Below are 24,886 nucleotides of genomic sequence, written 5' to 3' on the forward strand. Positions count from 1 at the left end.
AGGAAGGTAGAGAGTTTATAACATAAGTTGGCTTCCTGACCAGAGAATGTGACCACACTTCTTTCAATTGTTTAGGGTCCCATCGAGGTTCAATAGAACAGTGCACATGGCTGCCAGCTAATGTCTGCTCACCATAGCTTAGGAATATGAAGCTTGTCACCCCCAAAAAGAAGAAAAAAACTTAAGAGTAACTTTTTCACAAGCGGTGATCATTGATAAATACTTATCTTAAAGTGTTTCTATATGCCTGTCTTTTTCCTTGCCTTTTCTCTACTCCCATGCAAGCAGCACTGTCCGAAGTCCAAGAAGGGGATCATTGCATGCTTGACGCTTTTCAGCTGCATGCACTTCTACATTTTGCAAAGTGTTCTAGGCGTATATTGCTGCTACTGTATGATTTCAGAACAGGGGTGAACAGTTAGGTATTGTCTTTCTTCATTTGAGGCATCACTAACAGGGTCCCAGCAATCAGAAAAAGGTGGTAGAGAAAGGTTAGTGCTATAATTTATCAATCATTCAACTCTGTAATTCATGAAAGGTACTAATCATGTCACTTGCTAAAATGAAATATCATAATTCTCACAAATGAGAACACTCCAGATTATACTTCTTTAAATCACAATATAATCCCACTCCTCCCCAGATGACCCTTCCTCATATCCTGCAACCTCCAACAAACCTCTATCTCATCAAACCTTCCTCTTGCTTGCCAATTCCCTCTCACCCTATGTCTTCACACCTGCATAAAGGCATATTGTTGGCCGAAGGAGGAGGGTGGGCTTGCGGTGCCGGACTTCGAAAAGTATTACTTAGCGGCGCAGCTCCAGGCCTTCACCCAGGAGATCGCCCGGGAGTTCCGGGGCCCCGAGGACAGGAGGGGAACGGGCATGGCCAGGCATGTTCTCTCCTTCATAGTGATGAGACAACGATTGGCCTTGCAGGACTTGTCAATGGAGGAGCGGACCGTTCGCCTGTGCTGGAACCGAGCTCACGCCCGGGGCCACCTGCGAACACCGTATGCACCCGAAATACCGCTGGGGATGCTAACGGCTTTGCCCCATGGGGGTGATTGGTCGCGGTTGGCGACCTGGGAGGACGCCGGTCTGCAGCTCATCGGTGATCTATACGAGGACGGGACGATCTTGCCATTCCAGGAGCTTATTGATCGCTTCGGGATTCCCCGCGGCGACTTTTTGCTGCACTCGGCCCTTGTTCGAGCGATCCAGGCGCACTGGCGGTCCGGGCAGGAGGAACCTCCTTTATCCCCGGTGTGCCAATACGTGATGATGTCCGCGGGCACGGTAAAGGCGGTCACTTGCCTTTACGGTAGACTGATCAATGAGGGGCTGGCTCCCCTCACCACCCTGAGAAACCGCTGGGAGGAGGACATTGGCAAGGAGATCCCGGAAACGACCTGGGCTCAGTTGGTGCGGCGAGCCTGGAAGGGCACACGCCACGCCCGCTTTCAATTAGTCCACTATTACGTGCTCCATAGAGCATATTTGACCCCGGTGAAAATCAGGCGATATTTTGCTACGGCCTCGGCGGAGTGCCCCAGGTGCCCGGCCCAGGAGGCGGACCTTCTCCACATGCTGTGGGCCTGCCCGGGATTGTCAGCCTATTGGGAGGAAGTGGGGAAGACCCTGGAGGAGACGACGGGGAGATCCCTATCGTTGGATGCGGCGGTGGGTCTCCTGCACTGGTTCCCTCATACCCCCAAGAATAAAATATCTAGTAAATTCATTGATTTGGGGCTGCTCCTTGCTAAACGAGAGGTGACCAGGAACTGGAAGGCACGGGCCGGCCCGACGGGGAGCCGGTGGCACAGCGAACTTTTGAAGTGGGCGGCGGGGGAGAGTACGCTTAGATACCAGCTAGCTTGGAGGCAGCGTAACGAGAAGGCCGAGGAGGCAGCGCTGGAGTGGGAGATGTTAGTGCAGGCCCTTAGGGATTATTGCGCCCCCGGCGATGCTGAACGTGAGGAAGCGGCTCGCCCCGAGTCCCGATAGACGATTGCACTTTTCAGCTCTATTGCTTTCCCCATGGGTCCTCTAGAAGATCCGGTTGCGGTTGATGCCGCGCGCTGATGGCGGGGGGGGGGAGGGTTTTCCTGGGATTGGGGTGTTTTGAGGGTGGGGTGTTCTTTTTGGAGTTATAGGCTTGTTTAGAAAAGCAGATGAAGGACAACGGATCCTCCGGGCCAACCCCGACATCCTCCTGAGCCCCCATTGAATTTCGCCGCCCGACCCCAGGGTTGTGGGCTGAATGGCTGTGTAAGCAACTTCCGGGGGGGGACGGAGGGTTGTGTTTCAATGTCCCGGCTTGATATATAATGCTGGCCGATTATGTAACGATTTACTGATTCCTGCAATAAAAATAATTTAAAAAAATAAATAAATAAAGGCATATTGTTGACATTGCCCCCAACTCTTTGAACAAACCTAACAATCCAGCTCGGCTCACACGCAGTCGCGGCCCGTGCAAGTAAGCGGAGGGGGGGGGGGGAGTATTTCGACATACGACAAAGGAAAATTAAATAAATAATTAATCTGTATAGTTTGTCGAAATCCCCCCCTCACCTGGCCCCACCGATCTTACCTGCATGGGCCACGGCTGCTCACACGACTTCCAACTTCCCTTCCTCATTTCTGCTCTTGATTTCTCGCTACAAATCCCAGAAGCACCTAAGCAGTGACTGCTGCCACCTTCAAGCTGTGACATAAAAGATGCAGCACTAGTCTATCAAACAAACCTCCTGGATTGATCAAGGACCTCCATCCTACCCGCGCATTCACGCTTGGCTCTCTCCGTCTATCTCTCCATACTACTCAAACTTCGTCTTGCCTACCCTATACTCATTGTTCCACATTTCATACTCTAATGGAGAAATCTAAGGCCCCGATTTAGAGTTTGGAAGGCAGGTAACTCCATCTAAGGGGACGGCTGTGCTATCCACCTTATTGAAGGCGTCATAGGATATAATGCACTTGAATTAAAGCGTATGGGATATCTGTCATGTTTATGATGGGGTAACCTGTCCGTCAAACTCTACATTAGGCCCTTAGAGTAGTCCATTAGAATATGCCTTGTGGAGCAGTGCCAATGTCACACATGCTTTACTGTACCAACTGTTGTCAGTAGTGGTAATTATCTATACATGGGCAAGAAGTCTCCAGTGACTTCCTTTGCTATCAAGATACCGTTGTGGTGATGAAGTCAGTCTCTGTACGATTTGGCTGGTCAAAAAACATTCCACAACATTGGTCTCCAACAGAAAAAAAATATCTCACTCCGCATCATTTTTAGGTGCTTTTGAAGTCTTTCCATGAGTACAAAAATAAATAACTTCTCTAAGTTAACATTCAACAAAGAAGAAGATAAATAGGGGCCAAACACAAGCCTCAGGGATGCCTTTTTCAAAAGTAAGGAATGAACGAGGCAGCTGTTGCAGAAAATATGTGTGTACAGTCAACTACTCTCTGCAACTTGTGCTTTTGAAATCCGATGGTATGCATAGTTTATTCTCCTGCATACCATAACAATCTAATAGGGACTGGAAAATAAATGTGATGCAGCATGTATTGCGAGTTTTTTTTTTGCATTTTTCTCTACGAAGCAGTAATAACTGGGTGAGATACTCAAGCATGGACCTGGGAAACTTGAGAGCTCTGTCTTCTACATTTATAATTTGGGTTCTTCCATGTACGCTCAAGCTTCCGTATTCTTCGGTTTACCCTTTGACTACTGTTCATTTGTTTTTCTTGGTTTGCACTTACTGCTCTTACCTGGCTCCACTGCTTGTCATCCTCTTTATTTTTCTAGAAGTGACAATTGTTTGCTTCTCTGTCCCATCACCTTAAGCTGTGGTCTTCCTTTCCTCCTTATCTCGGCTGTCATTTTTGGCCCAGAAGAATTTCCTCTGCACTGGCTGATTATTTGTAGACTTTACAGCTTTTTCCCAATAAAACTGCGAAGCCACTTTTACCTATTTTCTATCGATCTTGTGCTGACCTCCTATTTCTGTCTCATTTGACTTTGTTTTGAGATGTTTATTTTTACATCACGTTAATTATTTTTCTACACAGTGTTACCTGCGTATAGATGCTGTTAGCAGTAACAGGTTGTGAAATAGTGAGGTAATAGTGGATTTCTCATCTTCAATAAAAAATAGTCCTTGGCACAGTTCCTACATGTGTACATTAGAAGCTTATAAAAGTGTGTAAGTGACAATGTTCTGTCCCAAGATTCTTTACTGTAGACTCTCCACTCCTCAAAAAACAACTAGGTATATTACGTTTAGGCATAGTGCATTAGGAAATGTTGAATAGTGCACAACATTGCTCTTTAAGTATGTAGTGTACCTAGTGTACCGTGGGATCTTTTTAGGTGTTTTCAGCTGAATTTTTCCTTTATGACCTTTAATGTACTGACATTTCAGTAGTAGGCCTCACTTGAGACATACACTTACTGAGGTCCAAGCATCTGCTTCCTGTGGATTTGTTACGCGCCACTTAAACATTGATGCATAGCATAGTACATAGCACTGTCCATAGTACATGGGTTGACAAACGTATTCTCTCACAATTATATTTTTCATCCAAGACATTGAAAACTCAGGCTTCTTGATTCTCTGCCTAATTCAAAGGAAGGTCGATGGGAAAGTGTATTGCGTGACTGAAACGTCTTGGAAAAAAAGATGGCTGTTCCAGTTTTAGATCAAATGTGAAAGTTCATAAATGCTTAAACATTTTATATTGCAGTAGGGTTTTGAGGTAAGTAAGCAAGATGTTCCAATCAATGGCCTTCCTTGGGGCTACTGGATCTGCGAAGAAGATATAGGATGTTGTAGAGGTAAAACCACAGACTACTAGGAAACATTGTGCTGGGTTCTTCATCCTATTGTTGGGTGAGCGTGTTGTGTGTGGCTCACCTTGAGACTTGGACTCTCTAGGCCCATAACTTGAAATTTGAACTGCGTTGGCACCTGCATGAACATGCTGAAAGCAATGCTGGCAATGCCCTTTGCTACAGACAATACATACCACACAATACACTTTTCATCCTGGAAATGCTACGAACCTAGGGTTATAAACAAACACCTCTTTAGTCCTTGTATCACAGTATAGAAGGTTAGAGTAGGCAGCCGGATATGAACAATGTGGACTATCACAGTAGGGCCTCAATGAGCTGAAGCCTACTTTGGCATGTACTCTTCTAGAATGTCTAAGACGAATGCTGTGAATTGTTTGATGCCCTTGGTAGAGATGTTGGGCTCCCAACAGTTAAAGCGATGGTTGACTTGAGACTCCTTCCATGACAGAAGCAAAAAGGTAAAGGCTTCAATGTGTTTGCTGATGATGTGAAATCTGCCTTGCGTCTATCCTAGTGCTGTAGAAATGATAGTTAGGGTCTTGGGTGCCATTCATTAAGGATTGGGAGGGCTGGTAATCACACACTGGATGAGCAGTAGGATAGGTGCAACTCTTCAGGCAGTAGGACCATCCCTCCAAATAATAGTTATAGTGAATTCAGTAGTTTTTTGTGGTGAAGCAGAAGAAGATTGAAAAACTGTTACTGCCTCCGATGTTCTTAATCACTAGCAGGATATCATGCATACTAACATGCTGGATGAGGTAAACCGATGCACTCCGGGCTTCCCAGTTGAACAGGATGCATTGTCAGTCATCCAACTCCACTCTAGGAATTACCTAGGTGCCATTTAGACCTCAACATCAGCATTACGATGTAGAGTTTCAATCCTACATGGGTGCATCTCAGCAGTTCACTATCCTTTCCCCATTGACTCAAAAGAAGATAGGGAGCCCATTGCTGCAAGGCTCTATATACCTTTCTTTTATCAGGATGACTGCTGGTCCTCAGAGACAGTCCCAGGGAAGGTAAACTCCCTTGCCCAGTTGCATCCTTTCTCGGAAGCTAAGCACCGCTGTGGGACACACAGGGGCAATAGTATGTGTCCACCTTTATAACATAAATTGAAACATAATCAGTTTCCAAGTGATGTTTATACATATAGACATAGTCGATGAGAAGAAATACTGGGGAAATACTTGCATAGTGGCCAAAAGTGTGTGTAAATGATTTCAGTGGTTCCACGAACAGTAGTAGTTAAATGTTGACAGCTTCAAATTAATCTTTCAGCAATGAACATGAAATATGTGTTCTACGAGTAAGAATTGTACTGTTTTTACTCTATAGCAAGCCTGGATAACAGAAAAAAAAGTTGTTCAACATATGCATCAGTCACAATCACAGGAAATGATGTGTAGTGACGTTCTAAAAGCTGCTTTATCTACAATTTAAACAAAGAATATATGTGTCGGTTATGTGTGAAAAGGGTTAAGCACAAGATTAACTTAATAGATTTAACAATTCGTTAAAACAATATCAATTATTATTTATATCAGGTAAAAAGATTTTTATTGAGTTTTCAACAGATGTTACATGTAAAATGAATCATTATGATAATAAACAAATCATTCCAACTGCAGCCCTCTTGTTCAAATATAGTGCAAGAACCTCATAAATATTGCACCTTTTTCACATTAAAACCTTTACACAAAGTATGAAGACAGCATTTAATAAAGGGATATTGTGTTTTTAATACTTCCTTCGGATATCATTGTCACAAGCTTAACAATTCTGGACAACTGTATAGAAAGTGAGGAATTCATCCACATGAAGCCCACGGAGTTTGGAGAAATGTAAGATATGGCAACTGTATGTGCTTCTTACTTAACCTGAGGTTTGCCTTATTGGATTAGTGGATAAATAAATAAGATTTGGTCTTTTTCTATTACTCTGAGCGAGTATTTGTTGAGAAGGACAAGTGAAGTGGTATTCTACAGTCTAAATGGCTTTTCATAACAGACCATAAAAATTGGTTCTTTGTGTAATTTTACATTTTTTATTTAGAGAAATATGTGACCAGGTGCTTAGTATAGAATTTTGCGCATAGTGAAATCTAACGTACATACATTTCATCCTCACACAGGCTTTTATAGTTTCACTAATATGCCACCGCTGAGGAAGGGATTCATACTGAGGATTTAATAAAGGCACATTTTTATAGACTTTACCTTGGTCAAGTCTGAGTAGACTGTACCGTTTCATAATAAATGTAACTTTTTTTTTATATTGCAAAAATAAGAAGGAAGAGTTCTTCAATAGCACTTTGAAGGATTACTGTATCGACTTTAGGAAATATTCACAATACAAGCCCTGGTAGTATTAAGGTCCTCAGGCAGGAGAGAATGTGGGGTTTTGCTATCTATTATGTTTGCATTGTATAATCAAAGACTTACAGCAAAGTGGATTCATCACAAAGGACTAATTCCCAAACTGCATTTTCATTAAGTAGTGCTACAGTATTATTACTCACTTACTACAAAATTCAATTCACCAACCACTCCTTTCTTATCTTTTCTATAATGAGATTTCCAAACATGTACATTTGCGAGTATGAAGCAAATATGGGAGGAAACAGGGGAATTGGGAGTGGGGTGGGGGACTAACTTCTACAAAATGGGAGGGGATTAGGCAAAAGTGAGGGAGCGCTTAGGTAGAGATATGCTACTGCACAAACCCACCCGCAAAAGAGTAAGCCCATTACTAGTCACAAAGTTATTCTAGAGCTAATCTAAAGTTTTTACAGCCCTAAAGGTGAGAAACCGCTCCTGGCTTCTCACAGGTACGGGAACACCCTCCCATAGACAACAGCAGACATGGAGGGATACACCCCTTAGGAAACAATTCTCAATACATTACCTTTCAATTTTAAATAGAATATATAGAAATTGTATTTATGTTGAAATGTTAGATTACATTAAAAATCACATTTCGAATTTTAAAAACAAATTTTTGTTTTTTTAAATAATTCAAGCAAACATTCAAAAAATATTTTAAATGAATACAAAACACATAATTATCAGTTAAATGTAATAAATATTAAGTAAATATTAAGAGGCCAGTGAGTGTAGATTTAAAAAAACCAAGTAATATTTATTAATTAAATTAATATACTTTAATTATACAAATATTTATTTAACATTGCATTTGACGAGTTAATGTGCTGTAACTTTGCAGTGTATTAGTTCTAGGTTCATAAATATATTTTCTAAAAATCAAATTGTGTTTTTATTTTATACTAAAATATTTCACTTTAAAAAAAAAAAAAAAGAATATCAATTGGTATTTTTCCTCTGCCATAGGGAAATGTCAACCTATGTGTGAAAAGTTACTAGCAGTAAGTTTACACTCATAAATTCAGTATTAACTTGTGGTAGTGGTTGTAGGTGGTTGTCACCAGCGCTCATTTTTGGAGACCGAGCCTTGTTTTTCATTATCAGACTTTGACCTTGAACAAAAGAAAGAAGAAGGCAGAAAAACTAGTAGGAGGAATAAAAAGATAGGATAACATTGACAAAGGAGGGATGAAAAAGAACCTACAAAGTGAGATGAGGGAGAGATAGGAAGTGTATGGTGGTGGAAGAAAAAGCCATTAGGTGGATTCAAAACTAGACAGTCTTAGTATTTGCAATCCTGCGTTTGGCAGTACTAGTGACAGGCTCCTAAGAAAAACTTTGGAACCCTGCACGCTTTTTAACAAATTAAGCATGGTTTGCTTTCCTTGAGCCATGCACCCATCCCTTCTGCCATACCTGATAGTAAATATATTTTACTGCTCATACATGGAATATTCAATGTGATTTGAGAGAGCGGATACTAACCAACTAGGACCTCTAGCAACCAAAAGAAAAGGTCAAAAATGTACTACATGTCCATTCCTTCGCCTCAAAGAGAAAGCGTAATTATTACTAAGTCCTGATAGCTGCTAAAACAATTAAACAAGGGCATAGATTAGCTTTCATTTATTGTGCTGTTATTTAAAGGTTGTCTATCACTCATTTCAAAGTTGAGCAGCAAGTTTCGAAAAGTCAATGTACCATCCTCAAAAAGTGTAGATATATTTTCAAGTTTATTTTAATCCATTGCATATGTGACTTACCAAAGCCAATGTTGTTAAAAAAAATTAGAACTGGTTGTGCAGCTTTGAATGCTGCTTTGAAAATGTCCATACAAGCGTGTAACAGCTTTAGCTAAAATAAATGTGGAATGTACTTAAAATTTCACAAGTCTTATTTTCCATTAGCTTAAATGGATTTTTTTAACATATAACTACCAGGGCTGGAAGTGTAAATTAATCAGTAGAGGGCGCACTTTGAATTATCCCATTACTCTGCATGTAGAGTTGAGCACAATCACACCACAGCTGCCACACTGCTTTCTATAACTTAATTATTTATTTATATTTATATTATTTTTGGATTTCCCTAAGGTTTTATTAAAAATTCAAGAGGTGTTCATGTATATGTCAAGAGTATTGAGCATTGTTATAAAGAACTTCATCGCCGTGGATAAGCACCAAAGCATATTTGCAGACAAGGAACACATTATAGAAGCAAATGAAAAGAAGAGGATGAGTGTCTGTTGTTGCACAGGCAGGAAGTGCTTCAGTGTTATGCATGAGAAGTTGTGCTCTCATTGTGTTTTTTCTATGTATTTTGGTGTGTATGATATAGTACGCTTAGGCTTCAAGTGGCACGTACATAAGTCTGATATTAAAAGTGCAGTGTTCTTATGAGCATTCGATATTAAAGATGTACTAACGTGTTTTTCTTGGTGCATCTTGCAGGCCGCATTGGTTCATGGAACACTGGGAATGATGACTCGCCCAATGCTACTGATGATGCAGCGGATGAGATCATGGATCGCATTGTGAAATCTGCCACCCAAGTGCCAAGTCAGCGAGCTGTGCCTAGAGAGAGGAAGCGCTCACGAGCAAATAGGAAGTCATGTGAGTATAATGAAAATGAACACCTCAGGAATACCAAACTGTCACCTTTGCACTTGGGTGTGGTAGGGAATGGCACACAACCTTACATCTAAAATCCCTTGGTGTCCATCAAATTTTGTCTAATGGTGCCATATTGCTTCATGTCACGATGACCTCATGCTTCCAGTCCTGAGTTTTCTTTTACACATTGCTGAATTCTGCGACCAGTATTCATCATTTGCTCTGATCAAGCTCCAATTAAGAAAATTGGATTGGCACATCTGATAATTATTTGTTAATGGAAATTCCTCAACTTGATACATGTGACCTAATATGAAGCAATATCTTTACCCTATCGAGTAGAATTTCAATCGTTGCTAAATCAGTTTGCCTTACCTTTATCGTCTCTTCATCACCACATTTATTATGCTTTGAAGGGACATCTCTAGAAGACATGCAATTGCCTGACCCCCAGCAATGGCCTATTCCTTGCATCACCTTCCATTTTGTTTCACTGTCTAGCAAGTCATTTTTGATGTTCTTCACCACTACACTACAATTAATGCACATAGCTTGATTCCAATTCCTTACAGTTTTTCTGGGCAAATAAATAATTCTTAATTGTGTTGATGATTCTATTCGTCCTCACGAGATGATGTAATTTAAAATATGGCAGCAGAACTGAAGGCCATAGGAAGGAAAATGCATAAATGTCTTAGGTTCAAGGCAGGTGGAATTGTGAGCCTAATTGCAAGTTTCAAGTTAATCATGATGGGGCCATCAGCCCTATTGGCAAGGTTTAAGATTATTCAAGGGGTAAAGTGGTTTCATCTTGACTGCTGAAAATACCCAAAATATCTTGGTAAAACTCTAGGAAAACTAGGGTATTTCATTTGGAATTGGTGCAGTATTCACAATTCTAATGGCAATACCCTATTTTTAGGCGGACCCAGCATGTAATAGGGGGTAACCGTCAATGGAATTTCCTATATTTGCACTAACGTTAATTGTGGGGGTTGTAAGGTCACCAGGACATTTTTAAGTTCGCTTGTAATGCAGGTTTAAGTGGTGATATAGGATTCATGAATCTCCATGCAGCATTTTCATTCTGGTAGAAAGTATTGCCAAGGATATAGGAGTGTATTTGCAGTAGGATCTATCATGCCCAATTCTGTCACCATCTAACAAAAATTGACAATTAACCTCTCTTTTACTGATGCTTACCAGAGACTCGCCCCTCCTTTTGTGAACCTCAGGTAACTGTCCTTTTATTATGATGAACTTCAACCTCCACATCCACCTGTCCATTCAACAGCCCTTGTCATATGCTTTCAAACGCAGTTAAATTATAAAAAATAACCACCTTATAAGATGACAAGCATGTTTCCTAAGTCCTAATGGAAGTTAGCACAGTCTATGGAATGCCAAGTTTGGTTTGGCCAATCAGAATGCTTATAATGCTGGTACTAATTACTGCTGATTGGCTCCATTCTAAGTTAAGTGAATGTGTCAACCATGAACATGAATCAGATTGGGATAGCTGGCTTGTCTGTCTGTCTGTAATGGCTGTGATTTGGTGGATGAGTGTTACTAGCATTATTTTCTACATGCTACTTGGCGCTAACATGCTGTTACTTGCCCTTCCCCTCGTTATGAGCCCTTATCTCTCCCTCTGCCTGTAAATGTAAGCAGCCACTCAAAGTGCACAGGAAGGACCTCTATTTCAAGGCAAAGGTAAAGCATGTGAGGCAACCTCACAAGTCAATATGGCCAACATATAGGAATAATTGGCTTTATATAATCATTCAAGGCAGCAGTAGACACTAGTTTAGCAGGTTGTGAATTGTCAGGTAATGCTAAGAATACTTTCGCTCATTAGTCTTCCACACTGAACAGAAGCATTTTTGACCTCCCACATTAGTAAGATAGCCAACATTTGTGTTTCATCTGCCAACAAAGCGTATGCTGGTTGAAAGCTTTGCAGAGGTTTATCGATGTACCTTTGGGGTTGGAAATCAATGCTTGTCCCCATTGAAGCAGTAATACCTATATACCACATTTCTTAACATCAAATGCAAATGTTATACTTATATTAGCAGTTTCAAGATAAAACAACTCAGGGGTTGGCACTCCTTTGTAGGAATATTCAAAGCATTTTTGACTAGTATGATGTGCAACAGCAAACATTTCCCTCATAGGAACCTTTCCCAAGTAGAGCTGTACAGAACCCTTGCTGGTGATCACCTCATTATGAACACTGTCTCCAGTCCTAAACGTTTCACCTGCAAATCATTGATTTCTGGTGTGGTAGTCTAATTAGGTCAACATAATCAAAACAAAATGACAACAACTAGAATGCATTAGGCTGTCACACAAAATTCTTGGGCTGGAAACAGTGTTCTAATGACCTGGATGGAGTTGCTCACATTATTCCACTTGTACCTTTATGCCGCACTGCTGGAGGGTTAGAGACCGTTGCCCATGTAGATCGGACCCTTCAGCATGCATCTGCTTTTGTGTTTAAGCAGAAAAGGTGGAACAGTTCTGCTACAGCTTGATAAGAATCTTTCGTAAGATTGGTAAAGAAGCTCATGAGCAATATCATCCAGTACACACAGACACAAGCTTATGTTGATCCTTTTGTTATATTTTTTCTTTTGGGTTCAAAATAAACTGTTTTCTTTAAGAAGGTCCACTGCTTACAGTAAATTCTGGACCAGGCCATAATGTAGTTTCATGCAGCCATGCGGTGGAGTAGGACCTGAAAGTGGGTAATCAGGGAATTCTGAGGTAGAAAATTCAGGGGTCAGGCGTATCTCTAAGAGCCCAAGTATGATCTGAGCCATCAAACGATTTGATATGTAAATGATACAGTAAGCATCTTGTAAAAATATGATAAAAGACTCTTTCAGATTAAAAGTATTTCTTTTTCTTGTGCACCAAGTTTTAATTTAGTGCATTAGAATCTCTCACTACGATAACATCTGTTAAATGTAAGTTTATAAACCTGAACCACCTCCTGACAACTGTGCCACAAGTGAACCAAGAGATCTCCGTTTGTCATCTGCACCGTATACATGGCCATTATTGTTGTGTGTGGAGCAACATTAATGTCTAATAGACCATGCCTGCAAGATAATTTTATAGAGCACACATCCTGCTCTGAATTTCTTCAAGAAAGTCTCAGATTTGATGCTCAATTTAAGTGGGCACTGTAAAATAAACACCTTTTGGCCATATGTGAAAGCTAGGATTTAAACACAGTTTTCCTGGCTACTCTTGAATGAGTATGTCCTTCCCTCTCACTGTTCCACCAAAGGACAGAGCTTTGTGTTCATACATTTCTTGATCTAAATGAGTACCTGTTCAATCAATACAAGTATTGTAACTTAATTTAAGTTAATTTAGTCTGATTCAATACCTGTCATATTAACAAATTAATCGCAAGGGAAGGTAGAAGACTATTTTTAGGTTAATTCCAATACCTTCCCCTGACTTAACAAACAGTAAAGAGGGAGCAGGCCAGTTTCTTAATGACAGAAATGACTTTCATTAGCAAACAAAGAGGACTCTGACTCACTACAGTTTGCTCTGAATACAGGTAAGACAGACTTGCAGCTCAGCTCGGCCCCAAATGTTAAGCACCTATCTGTCGTAGTTTTTTAAAGCGTCACTACGGATGGAAAGAGGTAGTTCTAGGAATGCATGGCTTAGTTCTGTTGTGGCACGCCAGTTCCCATGGAACAGAGGTTGAGACAGCCATCCAACCCGAGCCAGGCTGGAGCCGCGCTCAGCTTGCGATCGCCAGTAGAACTCCTTTTCCCCTGGAAGCCCAGTCAGGCCAAGGTCTTTGCACATCTTCGAGATGGCCAGCATTCATGACATCTTGGGGGCTTTCATCAGATTTGCAGGGCCAGGACAGTATTTCTCATATCACCAGCTGTTCTTGGTGCTCCCTGCTTTTATAGACAGGAGAACTGAGGCCCTTTTCCCTGAGGGGAGGGACCGACCGAGAGGGACCAGGCACCTAAAATCTGGCAATCTTCATGCCGACCAGTGTCCCACCCGCCAGCAGTACGCCTGTCAGGTTAGCGCTCCCTGGAGATCTCAAGGTAACATTAGCGTGCTGCAGAATACAGAAAATAAACAATATGCTTCAGTAAAGCTACAAAAGCAAGCTGAGAGCAGACTTGTATATTTATGGAAACTCTCGGATGAAAATGTAATTTATCTTTTAACTTTCACTTTCTTCGGGCTGAGTTATGCACTGCCAGCTCCTGGGCTTTGTTTTAACTGAGGGTAGTTTGCCAAGAAAGTTTATTGAAAAAGCTCACTGAATTTCTCGGGGCGGGGTTCTTGCATGTGGCAACGTTCAGAAACAGAAAGAACGCAAGGCTTTGTATTGCATCCAACTAACTGTCTCAGCACTAGAATCATAGACGGCTACTGTCTCTTGTAGTTCGCACCATAGGCCATACCACAGCCTTTGGCATGTCAGTCCTAGTGCCTCCGCTGGCTTTCTTCTCCCTGTCCAGCAAGCAGGACTGTACTTGTGCGCACCAGGTGTGCCGCATGTTGCAGGTGGGTGGGACATATCAAAAGCCTCAGGGTCTGTTGACATGTTTTTGGTTTTGACTAGACGCTGATATATTTTCTCTGTCTGCCTTTTCTTTCTGAGCCCCTCCCATGAAAAAAAACAGGATGTGTTTTCATTTAACCACAGCCCAACACCCTTGCTTGAGAAGTGCTTAAATAAATTGCCAATGCATGCACATTCTGTAGGGTGTGCTTTTCGTAGCCAATTAATATAATACCCACAAGCTCATGAGTGCAGTAAATATTTAGTCTGAAAGACAATCCCATCAGCATTTATGGTTGTGCATTTCAGTTATCTGCCATATATTATTTGTTTTTCGTTAACTCATGTCCACATGACTGCAGCAGGGATCAAAACCATTATTTCTGTAGAAATAATACAATAATAAATTATCATGACTCTAATGGCTGATTCTGCATGCTAGCAGCATCTTCTGGGACAATACAAACAGCTTTTTGGCTTCAGTAAATGGCCTTTTTTCTGTTTGAATGGACGCAAGGTTTCTGGCAATATTACTCTTCCCTTTTGCTTGTGTTTCTTGATAATGCAAATAGAAAGTAAGTGCACTTTTGTTAATGTTTATTTGCATCGTCCCCGGAGGAGATGCTTTCATGAGAAGAGGTAACGTTTTCAAAAAACAAGAGCAACGCATATGTCCATGCAAACTGGGTTTTAAGTATTAACTTATGACAAGTGTACACATGGAACTCATTTTGGAAACAAATTCATATTATCACAAGTATATTCTGTGCTGAACATAGTGGTGGCTTCAGATTACTGAAAAAAAGGCCCAACATGTCTGTTTCCAGTGGATGGAGATGCTGTAGTTCACACAATTATACTTTGACAGGAACGCTGAAAATCTTCTCAGCATTCCTGCTCTTCCCACTGATCCTGTGTTAGCATTTCCTGCTCTCCCACCAATTTACTTGAACTGATCTGCAGGAGCATTTATTATAGTTGCCATGTCATCCATGTTCTCATGTTGATAAGCACGTCATATCACAGTGTCATTGATGATCCACCCACTGTCATGTATTTATTATCTGTGGTCCTGATGACATGGATAATCTTCCTGAATGGTGTTCGGGGTGGCATTTCTCCTACAATTTCACCTATAAGATTTCAAGACTTTGTGGGTATCGTATGTGATAATGGAGACTCTACCAATGTCAAACATGATACTCACAACTCCACCGGTGTCAAACAAGATATACTCACAGCATCTGCTGAGAACTAATCCATCATTTCCCAACACAAGAAATCCTCTAATCTCAACCGTGATCCTCCGTTGTTCATAATACCCTTAATGTCACTCATGCTACCAAATCATCCGTAGTTCCACCAGTTAATCTGTCATTGTCACCCATCATCCCCCAGTGTGATAATTGATCCCTTAATGAAGAATCCCACAATCCTTCAAGATAGTCAGTTGATATCCATGACCCTCAAAATCCTTAATGGCCTCAAATATCCTTTTACAATCTACTAATGCTGTTACCCAGCCTCATATATGATGCAACAGTGCAGTGAGCTAATATATATTCCAGGACTGCTGGGCCTGAAGTGCTAGTGTCATCCACGTTTTCCAAGTGGCCTGCATAGCCACCAGTTTCGTGGATGAACACAAAACGTCCTCCAGAATTCCCTCAAATCCTCCAGGATTCCCCTTTGTTCTCCATAAGTGTAAGGCATTTTGATAATTTCATTTCCACTTTACCCTGTGTGGTCATTTGTCAATATTTGTGACACAAGTTTCATAAGTACCTCATTTATCATTTATATGAAGCAAAATATCATGACTTTCCTTTCTAATACATTTTATGTTCAAATACCAACATGGCACTGGTGTTGGGTGTTTTAGAGGAAATGTGTCGTTGTTTCACACCTAAAGCATAGGCAATAGCTGGCACTTCAAAACAAAACTCTGAAGCGAAATAGATGGGAAAGAATATCTGCCAGCATCTGATTTGACTTGGTGGTCTCTAGACATTATATAGAAACTCTTACCCATATCATTAACCCAGCAGTATCATATGGAATTTGAAATCTATATATTGGAGGTTATAGCGTATGTCCCAAAGGCTATAGTGCATTTGTAATATGGTAGATGGGACATCCTCCATTTTTGCGATGGAATATTGATCAAAGATGTCACTAGAACTTCTGTTGTCTGTCTGATGAGCACAGAAACGTCATCAGATGTTCCAGAGAGTCAGCACAAACTGGGAAAACTGCAAAAGGCTCCAGTCATGTAAGCACCACATAATTTGAAGAAGCAAGTCTGTCAGACAGACTGACATCTTTTCCTCTCCGCCTCCATTTCTTCAACAAACACGAATGGTGCAGCTAGAGAGCATTATCTTTTCAAGTCACTTTTATAGCACTCATAAGCATCATGTCAACATTGCTAGAGATGAGTGGAGATCTGAGTTTACACAGTTTTCATTACATCAACTCTAGCAACATTTTGTTTTGCAGATCATTTTAATATACATCATGCCTACACATATTTAAGCATTGTTTTGCAGTTGCTAATTGACAACCTCAGGTGGGCTTTGTTACTGCAACATGTAATCGGGTAAAAAAATTCTCTTTGATTGTCTTCCATCTTAATAATAGTGTGGCTAAATATTGTCTAACAAAAATATTGTGTCCTAAATATAGTTATAAAATATTGGCCCATTGGGGTTAATAATAGAAATTCTACACCCAATATAGTGATATTTTTATAAACTATATTTAGGCCAACATATTTATGCCAGACAATATTTTGGTTATCGATAATCTGACGTACAACATGTGCATGTGCACATACAAACATAAACGTGCACACTTGCATGCAGTCCCCCATCCCCCTGCCTATTATTACAAAACACCCAAACTCTTTACAGTTCACAAATGTCTCTTTTTATGGAGTTTAACAGTCCTGCTCCTTTCTGCGTATTCTTCCTCATCACACGTACCTGAAGGTAGCCCTATAAAACTTGCACCAGTGTTTATGCTTGATGTTTTCACTGCCCCAGTAATTCCTAGCATGCCTCTTGCGTGTAAAGGAGAAGCGACTATACAATTCTTGTATTGTAATCTATGTTCATTATGTTCCGCAAATAATTAAAGAAATGTGTGTCGCTTCACCTGCACGTTCTGGTATTCTTTTCCCCAATTCTCCTCTTTTTTGATTTTTTAGCTGTTGATTCTTACATTATTGTGACATGACTTGTTAAAAATAATACCTATGCATGCATTTTGTTTGTCCACTGTTATTGTCAACACAGCTATTAGTGTTTGCTCACTCATTAACTAGTGGTGTATAATTGTCTTTTTACTCAACTCCCAGTAAGAAGAACGCTAAAGACTGGACTGACTCCAGAAGAAGCCAAAGCACTAGGTCTGGCGACCACGTCTGAGATGCAGGTGTGACACGTAAAGGAGGCTGCAAGAAGCATCATCCTCCGTAACGTGTGGACATACAACTGTCTGCAATGTGCTGCCAGCTCCGTCTGCTGCTCCTGACATCGCGTCCACTGTTAGTTTCATTTTTGTAATGTGTGCAACACGTAGAGCAAATGCAAGAGCCACAGAAGGGGCAACTGCCCACTAACCCCCTCAGACGGTTACAAAAAGCAGGGGTGTTTGTGAGTACGTACAGGTGAGAGCCCAAAGCTGCACCTCTCAAGCTACACTGATGTGGGTATTAGTAGACTCTGTTGAGTTGTCGTTCATTGTCTGAGCTGTGTTTACGTTGGCTTTTCTTGTGGCCTATTATTTTAGCTGTTACGAAAAGGAATTTGTCATTGCAGCAATAGCCCTTTGCAAAGTGGACTCAAAAGTTGGTCCAGAATGGTTTCTTGTTACCTTACATAGAGTTTTCTTGGAGAAAGGAAGTGACACCATATTGCCCAGATGCCTATCACTGCGGACAAGATATGAAGCCACAGGAGTGCCCTTTGCCACATGCAACAGCAAATCCATATCTAGCATCGTAAAATAACTGTGACCAGCCGCAGGGAAAAGGCCACTGTGGTTTGGTATTGACCATGTCAATCTGTACATAAAATCGAAGAGCAATTTCGAAAAGTGTTTATTAACAATGGCCATGTACGGCATTGTCTGTCTAATGTTATTATGTTTACTAAGTATGTTTCGTGTATATATGTACAGCAATGTTTGTACCTGGTAGCAGTTCTATTTGTTTCCTACTGTGTTAGGAGAAAAAGAAGGATTAAGTTCCCCTCTTGCACAATCTGTATTAGTTCACTCCAAATAGTTGTATACCTGGTCCAAACACGTCTGCTTAAGGACACTTATTCAACCACTTTGGCATTTTGCCACACAGTTAGTAGCTTGTAAGCGGATACAACTGCAGCAATCACCATTTTTTAATATTTATTTGTATGTTGTCGAAGAACAAAGGAGAAAGAGGTTGTGTAGGTCATAAAATAACCTGCCTGTTTAGACAGATTCTCCAACTGCTGTCACACACGTGGCAGCCACACATCTGTTTCACACATGACTGAGTTATTGCTTGCCTGTGGACCAGTGGTGATCTGACGGGAAGCCGAGAAAAGGTTGCCAGCCGAGATTATTGGTGTAATAGTCTATGTTCCCAAGTCCGTCGTCTGTTGATGACCTGGAAGTTCACCACGTAAGAACACCAGCATAGCACAGCACATCTAAGAAGAATCAGGGATAAAAATCATGCTTAAACATACATTTTTACTTTTTTCTTGTGAACCAGAAATAAATGTAAGTTAATGAAGAATACGAAAGGAATGTAAGCCTACTTGGTTGGTACTGCATAGTGCAATAATATAGGAGAAGAAAAGATTGGGCTAATTGGTCATTTTGAGGAAGTTTTATTGTAAAGAAAGATGTGAGCATTGGGTTTGGATCCTTCCAATTTCTCAGGAAACCAAATATGGTTTCATTTGCAGAGTATGGTTAGTGGCAAGTTGAAATATTGGAAAGAGGAAAACAGATTTACGCTATACTCAAGACATGCAGGGGTTCTTTGTGACAGTTTTTAAGAGAGAAGAATAATTTATGAATTAAGGAAGTCATTAAGACAGCTGTAAATGTTAATAATCACATATGAAAAAGGCTTAGTTTGTTCCAGCCCTGTCTTCAATGCTTTGCGCCACCTTACCTAAATGAAAGACGAAGGAATTAGAAAGTAATTATTGGATAGTTGGACTTATGCTACTGAGAATTTAAGAGATAAGTGAACAAATGAGAGTTCTACCACTGGATTTTGCATCATGATTGCATTTCAGAACGATGGAAGAGCGACAGTGCATACCTCTCAATCAATTGACTTTCAAACCGGCGTGAATTCAGACATTAGGAAGGACATTCCCATTAAAGTCAGTCCAAGTGAACTGTTGTGATGCAGTTTTCCCAGGATAATGAGTTAAAGGAGAAGGTATCCTCTCACCCCACAACAAAACACAATGGGATGAAATTTTCTTTTAACTTCTAGGAGTCTTCTAAATTTCATCAGGATGGCCACACGGAGACAGGCTAGGGATACTACCTGAATGATGGTCCACAGATGCCTTGTGCTGTGGGTCAGTTGCTCCCATGAGAGCCATATACACATATATATATATGTATATATGTATGTATATATATATATATGTGTGTGTGTGTGTGTGTGTGTAATGCACTCTCAAAGCAGTATATTTAACTGCAGGCTGCTGGAATTCTCCTTATGTCTTAAACTATGAGTTTAGCTGTCAACCAAAGTATATGTACAGTTCAAGTGCCCTGCTCTGGGGAGTGTTCTTTCAAAAGCACTTGGAGTGGAGATCGCGCACTGTTAGACAGAAAATGTTATTGAGAGTTCATGTGTGCACAAGCAAGGTACTAAGGAGCAAGTGGCTAGACACAAAGGGCATCATCCAAATATAATTAGGGTTTCCTAAAGATAAACACTTATGAGACAAGTTATTCAATGATATGTTTGTTTACTGATAGGTGCTGTGCTGTTTTTGGACAAGTGAAGAGTGATTAATGAGTTCGGCAGAAATCTGTGATCACAGAGTGAACAGGAAGCAATCTTAAACCAAGACTTAGTATGGATTTTAGGCCACAAAAAAAATTATTAAAGTGTGTCGTTTATCTCAAAAAGCTTACAGGCATTGCATGACATCAACACATCCTCTTGAAATTGAATATTTCTTCCCACTGTCAAAATAGGCTTTCTTTGATGCTCTTGTCTGCCCTAGATCCAGGTCGGTTGATGTCAGGAGCCATTTATTGTATGCCTATAATGTTATGTCACTTGCTAGCAGCTGAAAATAAAATGGCGGCTCAGGTATCAGTACAGGATAATGTGGGAAATGTTTCAGTACTTATATTTTACAGTGGAGGTCTAATAGCTGGAGAGTAGATTTATTTGGAGTTGGAGTGCGGTAGACATTTGAAGTAGTGTGGAATCGTCAAAGGAGCAACACTTGGAAGTTGGCATTATGATGACCATTGCTTCAGCCCTTTGAATCATGAATGTTCAATGAAGATTCAGATGATGAAAAAGAAGCAAATCTTCCCCTATGTAGAATTTGCTCTCTACAATATCATATTACGCATTTCTCATTAAGGTAACATTTTTTTAGAGGACAAGATTATTTGTGATTCACGGGCAAGGTGAGGCTTCCCATCTAACAACATTTCATCATTTAGGGTCTAACACTTTCTATTTGGAATTCTTTGCGTTTCTGTAAAGAATGTGTTGTCTAGTGCAGAACGCCACCCAGGGTACTGTTATGCACTGTACTGTACCGATATGTACTTGTTGTTCTCATCATCCAGCTATTAACGTACTTGATATGAGGGCATACCCATTCTTAAAAATAGTCAGTCGTACTACAAATACGGTGTATGGTAATGAGCCAAGCGTATAGGCACATCTTTTGACCCCGTCCAGAACAACTTAAGTTCCAAACCGAGAACAAATTATGTCTTTTTTTCTCCGAGTTTTACATTTCACGGTTTCTCATATGCCAGAAGTTTGAGTTGTTATAAGTGAGGTCTGTCTAATGGAAACCAGATAAGAAGTGGTGTCCTAATATTTTTCATACCAATAGGACAAATGTTACACCAAGCTTAAAATCAACAGAAAGACACTAGTGTTAGTTACAACCTTCTAAGGACAGGTGCTTCCTGATCAGATGTATTGCAATCAGAACCCAATATGTTGCTCTCTAAAGATTCTATTGAAGAAAACTGTGAAAGGAAACCATTTGGGCCATTAAATGTTGCGGATGTTTGAGGCATTTAAGGTACAAGGCAGCAGATTTCAAAGTGGGCATGTTAAAAGTGATCCTTTAGTAGTGTAGCTATGAAATTAATAAGGGGCAGGGCAGTGCATGGTATTTGTTTTGAGAACATTTCTGTTTGTGGATTCCTTCAAAGAAAGTCTAGTGAAACTCCTGTTCCATTTTTAATATTCGTATCCATCAAAACAGTTAAGTATGAATCTGCCTTCACTACATTGGAGTGGAAAAAATTAAATGTTCTACAGTGACAAAATGATAATTTATAAACCCAACTTGTGTTTTTGGGAACATATGGAACTAAGCGCAAAAATGAGTTTGCTATATATATATTTCAGCAGCAGTGTTAAAGCACAACTGTAGAGAAAAACGACATGACCCTATTGTAGCTGCACGGCCTCTTTGACTGACTATAATACAAGGGAGAATATCACGTCTCACCTTCATGGCATGACATTCCAAAAAACTGCCTGCCATGTTCAGGCTACATGTGCATCCTACAATAGTAAATTGACTCATTTGTTTCTGCACTTTCCGTGAGATGGTGTTTTCGCCAAGGTACTCGAGTATGTTAACTATACAGAGTGAAACCTTTCTAGGTCATATGGCACAGCGTTGTTGAATATTATACAAATCTGTGGTAAATAGGGGTACATTTTCTAAGTGGCACCAACTGGGCGTTTGACCGCACACAATACCCATTTATGTTGTTAACTGGGGTCAAATGTGCTCTTTGCAAATAGTGCGGAAAATGTAACCCTAGAAATTGTGAACTGTTTTCAGAAAGTGTTTAAGGGGGAATGTAACAAATGCTACTAGTGTGGTAGGAAATAGGCATATGAACAAAGGACTACTACAACAAGTAATCTATGTCAGGGGAACCCAAACTGGACCATAGAACTATTAACACTATGAGGATTTTCTCAGTTGGAGTTTTTCAGGTGCATCCTAAACACATATATATCATACCGGTTACAATTTATGTTATTTAGGTAACAGTACTTTTACACTGTCTTTATTTTTAACATTACTTATTGGATTCTTAATGATAATTCGTTGACCCATCCCAATCAGGTATATTCATTACAGCCCACTAACACTAGAGAAAGGGGAGGTTCTTACCGCTGGGTTTCTGAGAAACTGGGTATAAGCTTCGTATTTTTTTAAGCCATGGCATCTACAATTATGTTTTCATGAAAATATCTGGTCTCCCAAGTACATCCAAAGGGATGTATTAATTTTTCTGAGGCACAATGGCTGACTTGGGTTTTCTTGTATGGTCGCATAGGCTTCCACACTGAAACTTCAAAAATGTCTAAGATGTTCTCATTTTGCATTAGGATAAGTTATTTATTCAAGATTTGTAACATAACTGTTGTATTTGAACAAACACAGATTGCATTACCAAATAGCAATTTCTTGACATTAAAAAGGTCTCTTTACCGTCTGAGAAACAGATGTTAGAATAATGGCAGTTCAGACCCACTCAGAACTTAGGAAACCGTTTCAAACCCATGCTTGTATTTCGTGAAGAAAATGCATTCAAAGATTATGATACATCCTCAACTCACCTTTTGCTTGCATATTTCATAGTATAGCTCTTTGTGGCTTTCCCTTCAGAACATCCATAGAGTTGTGAACTGTTTTAGTTACATGCCCGTTGCAAGAATTAAAAAGATAAAATATGAAGGATTTGAAGCCACTGCAGTTAACAATTAAAACATATTAATGTTAATACATGAATTATTGCAATATTGTTATAAAGCATAATCCCTCTCCTGTATGTTTTAATATGATTTTGGACAATGACCTCAGAACTTTTATGAAAACAATTCTTTGCAGGACATTTCAGTGGTCAACAAAATCCAAGCACTAATTCAAATCTGCCTACAAATCCATACCCAGACAGTACACACCTCTTACAATAATATGGTATGATACAGAAGTTTGTTTTGAAGTGGGCTGTTGGACGGCAAATAATTGCAAATGTGTTCTATGTTGAGGATGGAGTAATTGAAAGAGCACTGTGTAATTTAAGAAGTACAGCTCCGTGAACCATATTAATAAGCCGAATATGTCAATTTAACTTAGCACTCCATATTCTGATAAAGGCATTTGCGTGGTACAATGGAAATTGTTGTCTATTTGTAATATTCACATTATTTATAGGATTGGGAGTGCTGATCGTCCTATAGAGAGAGTTACTGAATTAATTGGACATCGCAGCCCCACTTGTATCTTTATGAGATTATAATTCTGTTGCAATTAAACTACGTAGAAGCCTCCCCGGCTATATTTTTTTATATTTAACAATTTTCATGTACAGAGACAGAAATTAAGAAACACATCTGGACAATCCATGTTTTGCTACAAATATCATTATATCTGAGTTTTTCTTTTTTATTCCATATTGTCTCCCTAAAGTGCCTTTTATGCTTTAATAAAAAAAGATGCCCTAAAAAGTATACAAAATATGCCGAGTAAATTAGTTGGCTGCTCTTTGCCCTCAGTTTGACTGAGGGTCTGCTATATGTGTTTTTGAATTATGAACATGACAGCTCTATTTTTCGTTAAATGGTTCCTCAAATACAAACTGTTGAGAAATATAAACATTTCACAGTAATGTGATATTTGTTAATTCCTAGCATGGTGACATAGACCATCACACTGTAATAAACACTATTAACATGCACTGTCCCTTCACCTCTCCGCAGCAGTAGTGATAAATTGTAGCTGTCCAATAATTTTTTCATTCTTATTTGCAAACTATAGTATCACTTTGGGCTTTCCCTCTTAGTCCTGTATGCATTTACTTATATCACAAAACCCACACTTGAGTAGCACTTGTGTCATTCCTCCTGTTGAAAGACCTTTGTTAGGTGAATGCCTTTTGTATTGTGAACTGGGAACTTGTACAAAAAAATAGATGTAAAGTAGAAAATGATGCATTTCGTAGACGAAGGGCAAAAGCTGTAAAAATGTGTAAATGTCACTATTCTTATTTGTGTGTAGCATAGTGTAAAATAGGCCTATTGACAGTGTTATTATGTGAATTGTAATTTAAAAACAAGCCATGCATGGTCAAAGATGTTATCTGCAGATAATTTCTTTTCTCCTTATGTGTGATTTTATTTCCCTCATTTAAATGAAGTGAGGTTT

General features: G+C 40.0%; 1 protein-coding gene across 10 annotated transcripts in view; it reads left to right on the forward strand.

Moving 5' to 3' along the window:
• Nucleotides 1-19,891, forward strand: part of FHOD3 (formin homology 2 domain containing 3) — a 1,229,746-nt gene extending 1,209,855 nt beyond the window's left edge. For all 10 annotated transcript variants that reach the window (XM_085606822.1, XM_085606824.1, XM_085606823.1 and 7 more), the window contains 2 exons: nt 9,713-9,874; nt 17,791-19,891. In XM_085606822.1, the coding sequence (XP_085462948.1) occupies nt 9,713-9,874; nt 17,791-17,873 (245 nt within the window). In that variant the 3' untranslated portion in view covers nt 17,874-19,891. The remainder of the gene's footprint in view (nt 1-9,712; nt 9,875-17,790) is intronic.
• Nucleotides 19,892-24,886: the final 4,995 nt, after the last annotated feature.

The sequence above is a fragment of the Triturus cristatus genome, chromosome 5_2, assembly GCF_964204655.1.
Source record: "Triturus cristatus chromosome 5_2, aTriCri1.1, whole genome shotgun sequence".
NCBI classification, from domain to species: Eukaryota; Metazoa; Chordata; class Amphibia; order Caudata; family Salamandridae; genus Triturus; species Triturus cristatus.